This window comes from Mandrillus leucophaeus, unplaced genomic scaffold (genome assembly GCF_000951045.1).
Source record: "Mandrillus leucophaeus isolate KB7577 unplaced genomic scaffold, Mleu.le_1.0 Scaffold990, whole genome shotgun sequence".
Lineage (NCBI taxonomy): Eukaryota > Metazoa > Chordata > Mammalia > Primates > Cercopithecidae > Mandrillus > Mandrillus leucophaeus.
Window position 1 is genome coordinate 120,426 of NW_012110808.1, and position 9,424 is coordinate 129,849.

Below are 9,424 nucleotides of genomic sequence, written 5' to 3' on the forward strand. Positions count from 1 at the left end.
CTCACTGCAACCTCTGCCTCCTGGGTTCAAGTGATTCTCCTGCCTCAGCCTCCCAAGTAGCGTGGATCACAGGCGCATACCACCATACTCGGCCAATTTTTGTATTTTTAGTAGAGACGGGATTTTGCCATGTAGGCCAGTCTGGTCTCCAACTTACATTTTTTTAATAAAGGGAGTAAGTGAGTGTTCTGTGGACCCTGTTCCCCTGAGCAAGTGTTTATCCACCCTGTACTATGTGCCGGGCAGTCAGCCTTTCAGGATGATGATAAAAATGTTCTCCATTTCTAATCTCTAGCACAGGAGTGGCCGCTAAACACTGGAAATGTTGTCAGGGCAACTGAGGTCTGAGTTTTTAACTTTGTTTCATCTTTTTTTTGAGACGGAGTCTCGCTCTGTCACCCAGGCTGGAGTGCCTTGGCGCAATCTTGGCTCACTGCAAGCTCCGCCTCCCGGGTTCACGCCATTCTCGTGCCTCAGTCTCCCAAGCAGCTAGGACCACAGGCGCCCGCCACCACGCCTGGCTATTTTTTTGTGTGTTTTTAGTAGAGACGGGATTTCACCGTGTTAGCCAGGATGGTCTCAACCTCCTGACCTCATGATCCGCCCGCCTCGGCCTCCCAAAGTGCTGGGATTACAGGCGTGAGCAACCGCGCCTGGCCGCCTTTGTTTCATCTTAGTTAACTTAAAGCAACGTAGCCAGCAACGACAATGGCAGATTCAGTGGCGGCAGATCCAGCGTGAGGGGCAGATAAAATCTGCAGCCAGCCGGACCTGCATAGCGTGTGGGTCCCCCCAGGGCTGGTTGAGGGCTCACTCGCTGTGGGACCCTGACCTCCAGGAACCCGCATCTTCCTGGGAGGACCTGAGCAAGTAAAGATGCCGGGCGCGGTGGCCCACGCCTGCAATCCCAGCTACTCAGGAGGCTGAGGCAGGAGAATCGCTTGAACCTGGGAGGCAGAGGTTGCAGTGAGCAGAGATCGCACCACTGCACTCCAGTCTGGGTAACAGAGTGAGGCTCTGTCTCAAAAACAAAAAAAACCAACCGAACAAAACCTAGCAAAGAAGCAGGTGATGTCAGGTTGTACAAAGAGCTGCAAGAAAATCTAGGAGGGTGCCGTGGAGGGGCAGTGGCCAGGGTGGGGGTGGATTTCAGATAGCGGTGGGAGAATTCTCCCTGTGGAGGGAATGGGAGGTGGAGCTGAGACGGCATGCATGGTGCAGGAACCAACCTGCCACAATGATTCCCATTTTTTTTTTTTTTCAAGAGACGGGGTCTTGCTCTGTGGCCCAGGCTGGAGTGCAGTGGTGCCATCATAGCTCACGGCAGCCTCCACTTCCTGGGCTCAAAGGATCCTCCCGCCTTGGCCTCCCAGAGTGCTGCAGGGATTATAGGCATGCGCCACCGTGCCTGCCTGCGTGATGCTTTTCAAGGCCCCAAAATTCACGCTGTAGGGACGGCGTGTGCTGTTCTGGGCTAATTGGGAACAAAATGGACGTCACGGCTGCCCCACGCAGGCTGTGCTCACGGGCGCGCTCTGCAGCCTGAGCTGGCGGCGGCTGGCTCTTCCTATTTCCAGAGAGGGAAACTGAGGCTGGGTGGGGCGCGGGTCTCTCCCTAGGCTGGTACGAGCCAGCACCTTCTCCCCTGACTCCTGCCCTCTGCTCACCCCAGGAAGCCCAAATGGGAGGAGGAGGAGATGGAGGAAGACCTCGGGGAGGATGAAGAGGAGGAGGAGGATTACGAGGATGAGGATGAGGAGGAGGACGAGGAGGGGCTGGGGCCCCCAGGCCCTGCCAACTTGGGCCCCACAGCGCTGTTCCCCCGAAAGGCCCAGCCACCCCAGGCCTTCCGAGGCGATGGCGTTCCCAGGGCGCTGGGGGGCCAGGAGCGGCCGGGGCCTGGCCCTGCCCACACCGGAGGGGCCCACGTAGCTCCGCAGCTGCAGCCGCCTGACCACGGGGACTGGACGTATGAGGAGCAGTTTAAGCAGGTGAGTGGACGCGTCCCGTGTGGCGGCCGAGCACCTGCTCCCGGGCCCACTGGGGCCCTTCGAAGGCCCCCCGTTGCGCGGGGTGTGTGCTGAGCCGGGCGTCGAGTTGAGAGCTGGGGATTCCTGCGGTAGCTCTGCTTCCTGTGCTTCCCTCCTGGCTGTGGGCTTGACCAGCCGGCTGTTCATTGCTCTGACGTGGGGTTTGTGAGGCGTGCCCGCCGCGAAAGAGAAAGCTGGGGGGCTTCACGGCCCCCGTATTGGAGGTGATGGGGCAGAGAGGGAAGGCGGGTCTGGGAGGGAGGCTGGCGCCAGCCCGAGCTGGGCGTGGGCTGGAGGAACCAGGCATGTGGGCGATGCGGGCAGAGAGACCGGGGCCTTGGTGACGCGGTGACAAGGCCTCCTCCGTCCCTGGCATCTGTGGAGAGCCATGGGGGGTTGCAGGCTGCAGCCAGCAGCCGAGGGGACCTGGGGGTGACTCAGGTGTGACTGTAGGAGACGCAGGAGAAAGCGTCTGTGAGGCTCCGAGTGGATGGTTAAGGCCGGGGCCGGCAGGGGGGTCTTAGGGACCCCAGGCTGAAGGAGGAAGTAGGGGCCGCTCCAGCCTTTCCCTGCAGGCGGCCAGGCCAGAGGAAGTGGCCGAGCGGGGGATGCTTTGAAGTTGGACCGTGCTGGGCTGGGCAGATGGAAACCAGATGGTGGCCAGGCTCACATTCCAGCCCTCGGCCAGCTGGGCTCTGCCCTGACCTCTGGGTGCGGCTGTGGGGAACCACCTCCTCGCCCGGGGCTGGAGGCTGGTCTGGGCTCCCGCAGGGAGGTGGGTGATGGACACGCTGGGACATGCCTGCCTTGGGGCAGCCCCTTCAACCCTGGGCTTCCTGGGCTTCCAGAATCCGCTCCGAGGAGCCTCCTAGGAGGGGCCGAGGCACAGATTCCCAGTGGGGCCTCCCGGGGCTCCTGACTCCAGGGGTGCCTGGTAGCTTAAGGGGCGGTTCTAACCCCAGCAACCCTCAGGAGACTTAAGTTTGGACTGCCTGGAAACTCACAAAGAGTGAAGAGCTGAAAACTGGACACGGTGTGGGAGAACGGCCAGGGCTGCGGCGGGGACTCGGGGAGGGGCGCGTCTCGCCAATTCCACCCTGCTCCGTGACTCAGTTTCCCTCTCCTGCAGAAGCGGATACTCCACGGGCCACCGCGAGTCCCATTTTGCCAGTGAGAAAACAGAGGCTCAGCGCTGGGAGAAGGGGTCTTGTGATCTTTTCTGGGTTTAAGATGGTACAGATGAGCGTGTTGAGAGTGGATTCTCTTTAATTTCATTTGTTTATTCACCCAATATTTGCCGTCTGCCCGGGACTCAGCCCGCAGCAAGCCCTGGGCTAGGGGGGCGGCAGGAGCTGGACAGAGACCTCCATCCCCGCAAGGTTATAGCCAAGCCCAGAGGGAGGGTCAAGGCCCCCCATTCAGTCGGTCCTTCGGGGCTCAGAGGGGAACCTGACCCTGGACACGTGCGCCGCCCAGACAGCCGCGGCTTCCGAGGCCCAAAGCCGATGGGGGAGTTTTAGGGTGACCGGCCCAGATCAGGCAGGGACGAGGGGCCAGGCGCCCTGACCCCACAACCCGCAGCGTGTCCAGAACAAAGGCGGGAGGCAGAAGCCGCTGTCCAGCTTGTCTGGGCGACACCCGGGTCAGGGTCCAAGGTGCCACGCAGGGTTTTTCTGCAGCGGGCAGCCAAGATGGGGAAACTGAGGCCAGAGCAGGGAGGCAGTCACTGTGTCACCAGCGGCCTCAGGTATTCATGGAGCTCCTGCCTCGTGCCCGGCCCCCTGGTCCCCCGCACCTGCCCCCTGGGTGTACCGGGAACGGACTGCACAGAAGCCCTGAGAGGTAGACCAAAGCTTGGCTTGTGTGTAGGGACCTGGTGCCTCCTCTGGGCTGGGTGTTGTGTGTAGGGACCTGGTGCTGCCTCCGGGCTGGGTGTTGTGTGTAGGGACCTGGTGCCGCCTCCGGGCTGGGCCTTGTGTGTAGGGACCTGGTGCTGCCTCCGGGCTGGGCATTGTGTGTAGGGACCTGGTGCCGCCTCTGGGCTGGGCGTTGTGTGTAGGGACCTGGTGCCTCCTCCGGGCTGGGCATTGTGTGTAGGGACCTGGTGCCGCCTCCGGACTGGGCGTTGTGTGTAGGGACCTGGTGCCTCCTCCGGGCTGGGTGTTGTGTGTAGGGACCTGGTGCTGCCTCCGGGCTGGGTGTTGTGTGTAGCAGCCGGGTGCTGCCTCTGGGTCTTGCAGGAGACGGGATTGGAACTCCGAGAAGATGGGGGCCGAGGGCAGTGGGTCTTGGGGGAGACCCCCGCCCTGCAGTCCTGTCTTTTTTTTTTTCCCCTAGAGAAGGGTTCTCGCTATGTTGCCCAGGTTGGTCTCAAACTCCTGGGCTCAAGTGATCTGCCTAACTCAGCCTCCCAAAGTGCTGGGATTGCAGGCCTGAGCCACCGCGCCCGGCCGGGCCTGGGATCTTACCCTGGGCCGTTTGTGGCAGGTCCAGCCGCTGATGCTGCCGCCCGCCCAGCTGGCCAGGCACCTGCGTTCCCAGTGTCAACAGTGGCCTGGGCCCAACCAGCCCAGTCGGTGTTACCCCCGCACCCCCGCTGGGGCCCCTGTTGACTCTGGCGCCTGCCCCACCCCCTTCCTGGCACGTGGCAGCCCTGGCCCGCCGGCCGGCCGCTTGGCACTGTCTCTGCCTCTTCCTCCCAGATCCTGGCAGGCCTCGGGGCTAACTTCCGCCTGCAAATCCTCGACAGCTGTGAAATTCTGCTGTCGGCTGCAGGTCTGGTGGGTGGCCAGGCTGCAGGGGGGGCCGGGCGCAGCAGGCTCAGGGCCACGAGTTCTTTCCCTGGACACCTGGAACCTCACTGCCTGGGGACGTGCAGTTTTGGAGGCCAGCACGTGTCAGGCAGCGATTAGGATCTCAGCCTCTTGATGTCTGACGTAGGCTCCTGGTGGCCTCCCGTCACCCACACAGCAGGCCTGGGTTCTAGAAAGTGGCCACGGTAGGATTTTGTTGGATTATGATTATAATTTTTGAGACAGGGTCTTACTGTGCTGCGTAGGCTGGAGTGCAGTGGTGCCGTCCTAACTCCCTGCAGCCTCGATCTCCCGGGGTCAAGCGATCCTCCTCCCTCAGCCTCCTGAGTAGCTGCGAGCACAGACGGGTGCCACCACACTGAGCTAACTTTTGTCGCGATGGGGTCTCACTATGCTGCCCAGGCTGGTCTAGAACTCCTGGGATCAGGCAATTCTGCCCGCCTTGGCCTCCCAAAGTGCTGGGATTACAGGCGTGAGCCACCGCACCCCACCATCATGGGATTTTATTTATTTATTTATTTTTTAATTTGTTTATTTGAGACGGAGTCTCGCTCTGTTGCCCAGGCTGGAGTGCAGTGACATGATCTCGGCTCACTGCAAGCTCTGCCTCCCGGGTTTACGCCATTCTCCTGCTTCAGCCTCCCAAATAGCTGGGACTACAGGCGCCGCCACCACGCCCGGCTAATTTTTTGTATTTTTTTTTAGTAGAGACGGGGTTTCACCGTGTTAGCCAGGATGGTCTCCATCTCCTGACCTCGTGATCCGCCCGTCTCGGCCTCCCAAAGTGCTGGGATTACAGGCTTGAGCCACCGCGCCCGGCCAAAAAACAGCTTTATTGGGCTATAGTTCACATGCCATACAGTTCACTGTTTTAAGTGTAGAGTTCGGGCCTGGCACAGTGGCTCACACCTGTAATCCCTGCACTGTGGGAGGCCAAGACAGGCAGATCGCCTGAGCCCAGGAGTTCGAGACCAGCCTGGGCAAGATGACGAAACCCTGTTTTTACAAAAAAAAAAAATACAAAAATTAGCAGGGCGTGGTGGTGCACACCTGCAGTCAGGCTGTGGTGAGCTGTGATTGCACCACTGGACTCCAGCCTGGGTGACAGAGCAAGACCGTGTCTCAAAAAATAAATACAAACAAAGTGTAAACTCAGCTGGGTGTGGTGGCAAGCGCCTGTAATCCCAGCTACTCTGGAGGCTGAGACAGAATCGCTTGAACCCAGGAGGCCGAGGTTGCAGTGAGCCGAGATCACGCTGTTGCACTCCAGCATGAGTGACAGAGCGAGACTCCATCTCAAAAAAAAAAAAAACAAGAACAAAGAAAAAAAAAGAAATGGGATCACACACCACGCGGCCTTTTGTGTCTGGCGTATCTCACTGAGCGTGACGTCCTCAAGGTGCATCAGCACCGTGGCCTGGGTCAGTGTCTCCTTCCTTTTCACGGCTGAGTCATGTTCTGCTGTGTAGATGTGTCTACCCATTCAGCCGTCGATGGCCACTTGGTTTGTTTCTGCCTTTTGGGTTTGTAGCACTCTACAAGTTTTTATGTGGGTGTATGTTTTTACTTTCGGGTGTGTATCTGGGAGAATCGCTGGGTCTGCTGGTGTCTTCATATTAACCCATCAGAGGAACTGCTGCACTGTTCAGCAAGCAGCTGCCCACCTTACCTTCCCACCAGCCACAGATGTGGGTTCCAGTTCCTCTACATCCTCACCACTTGTTACTGTCAATTTTTTTTTTTTTTTTTTTTGAGACAGAGTCTTGCTCTGTCACCCAGGCTGGAGTTCCCGAGTAGCTGGGATTACAGGTGCCCACCACCACGCCCAGCTCATTTTGTATTTTTAGTAGAGACGGGGTTTCACCGTGTGAGGCAGGATGGTCTTGAACTCCCAACCTCAGGTGATCCTCACACCTCAGCCTCCCAGAGTGCTGGGATCACAGACGTGAGCCACCGCGCCCGGCCTATTGCCGATGTTTTGATCCTGGCCCTCCTTGTCGCGGTGGCGTGGTTTCTCACTGTGGTTTTGATTTTCATTCAGTGTTGGGATTTCTGCCTCCGCTTTCCGCGGTAAAGCTGGCTCCCCATGGAACGTGCAGGTGAGCTCAGAGGCGTGGGAATGGCAGCACCAGCCAGTCTCATGAAGAAAGTGAGTGTTTTAGGTCCCGTCCCAGATCCTCACGTGATCCCACAAGGAAGGAGCTGCTGTTGAACCTGTTGTGCACGTGAGAGACTGAGGCCTGGGAACGATGATGGGACCTGTGCACAGTCTCACGAGGGAAGTGTCCGAGCTGGAATTTGATCCTGGGATGCACCTGCCAGAGAGGAGCCAGGAGTGTGTGGATGGGTGGCCCAGGGAGCCTCTGGCGGGATGGTTTTGGGGAAGCCCAGCTGCCCCTCGGGTTTTTTTTTTTTTTTTGTCTGGAATGAAGGTGGTTAGGCCAGGGCAGACCTCAGTGCTGTCCTCACGTCCAGGTCTCTGGGCCTGACAGCTGGGCGTTTGTGGGCACTGGGGCAGGGACAGCCACCAGCAGCCTCTTGGGCTCAAGGCCAGACACACCTCGTTGGGCCCAGCCCCAGAGACCACTGGTCCTCACCACGGTGCCTGCCAGGCAGCTCTCGGGGGATGAAGCAAGACCCCAGCAGGAAGCAGGCGTCCAGTTCTGTTTTTTTTTGGTCTTTTCAGCTCATTTGGTTTTTTTAATTGTGGAAAATACAGATAGATACATTATTTTATCTCTTTTTTTTTTTTTTTTTTGAGACTCAGTCTCTCTCTGTGGCCCAGGCTGGAGTGCAGTGGCCGGATCTCAGCTCACTGCAGGCTCCGCCTCCCGGGTTCATGCCATTCTCCTGCCTCAGCCTCCCGAGTAGCTGGGACTACAGGCGCCACCACCACACCCTGTCTCTTATACACATCTAGATGTGTATAAGAGACAGGCAGTGGCACAATCTCAGCTCACCACAACCTCTGCCTCCTGGGTTCAAGCGATTCTCCTCCCTCAGCCTCCTGCGTAACTGGGATTACAGGCGCCCGCCACCACGCCCGGCTAATTTTTGTGTTTTTAGTAGAGACAGGGTTTCACCATGTTGGCCAGGGTGGTCTCGAACTCCTGACTTTGTGATGTGCCCGCCTCGGCCTCCCAGAGTGCTGGGATGACAGGCGTGAGCCACCACACCTGGCCTCTCGATACGCTTTTGGTTCCAGAAGTGACACTTGACACTCTTTTTGCAGAGAGGAAGAAAATGGAATGTTTACAGTGAGCCCCGAGTCCCCCTTGACCTCTAGGGCATGAGCCGTGCGTTCTCCAGGCCTTTCTCTGCCCACGTGCACCCGGGAATGTGACCTGGGAGGTATCTAACGTGTGATCTTCAGTGGAGGCCGAGAGGGTCCTCCCACCGCTGGCTTCGAGAAGCTGTTTATCGCGGTGCGTTCGCGTTGTAATTGGGATGTTCCGAGATGCCTGGTTCTTTTCAGCTGTGTGGATGTTCCCCTCGTGGCCCTGGACGCCGACATATCCACACACTTCCCGCAGTCATTTCCACACACTTCCCTCGGTCATTTCCACACACTTCCCTCAGTCATTTCCCTGTTGTAAACAATACCGTAATGAACATCTCTGGGGCGTGGGAGGTGCTTGGAGCAGTGTGGGGAGGAGGTGGGGAGCTGGAATTGCCAGGGCTCTGGGAGAAGCGGGCACACATTTTCATCGTCCTGCTCCAGAGACCCCCAGGCTGGCGGGAGCCAGAGCTGGATGTGAAGGTAGCATTGGGATCTGCCCTGGCCTCACCACCTCCATTGCAGACTGAGGCTCGGAGGGGCCGCTGGGAAAGCCCCAGATCCCTCGAGGGGTCCAGGCTGGGCTAGAGGAGATTGAGGGAGAGGCTGCCCAGAGGAAGAGGCATTGGGGCTGGGGCTTTGCAGGATGTGTAAGAGTTCGTTAGTGAGACAGCGATCCTGCCTGTTGGATCGCTGTGACTGGAGCATAATGTGTAGGGCCAAGGTGGCCAATTTTTTGGCTTCCCTGGGCTACATCAGAAGAAGAAGAATTATCTTGGGCCTCACGTAAAATACACTAATGCTAATGATACCTGATGAGCCAAAACATAATTGCAAAAAAAATCTCGTAGCGTGTTAAGAAATTTACACATTTGCATTGGGCTGCGTTTAAAGCCATCCTGGGCCGCGGGGCAGTCAAGCTCGGTGTAGCAGGAGCGGTGGACAGAGCATCAGGGCACCCAGAGCTGGGCTCAGCGGGGAGCCTTGGTAGGGTTCGGAGCTGGGAGAAGGAGGCTGGGAGGACAGAACGGAGGCACCCTTGGTCCAGGCAGGAGTAGAAGAGGCCGATGCTGCAGCTGCGCTTCTGGGGCATAAGAAGGAGGAGAAGAAGGTAGAATTTTCCCAGCGCAGGCGGGTGCTGTAGGTTCTGGGGCCCGAGAAGGAGGAGAAGGTAGAATTTTCCCAGCGCAGGCGGGTGCTCTAGGCAGATGGTGCAGCCGAGGCCTTTGCCCAGAGGTCAGGCAGCAGGTTCCGAGCGCACAGAGCCGGCGGCTGTGTTTGAGACAGAGTGTGTTTGTCGAGAG

At 58.5% G+C, this 9,424-nt stretch overlaps 1 protein-coding gene across 1 annotated transcript in view; it reads left to right on the forward strand.

Annotated features, from left to right (window-relative positions):
• The first annotated feature begins 1,657 nt into the window (after positions 1-1,657).
• Positions 1,658-9,424, forward strand: part of ARID3A (AT rich interactive domain 3A (BRIGHT-like)) — a 47,639-nt gene continuing 39,872 nt past the window's right edge. The window contains exon 1 of the mRNA XM_011971212.1: positions 1,658-1,991. Coding sequence (XP_011826602.1) covers positions 1,698-1,991 — 294 coding nt within the window. The 5' untranslated portion in view covers positions 1,658-1,697. The remainder of the gene's footprint in view (positions 1,992-9,424) is intronic.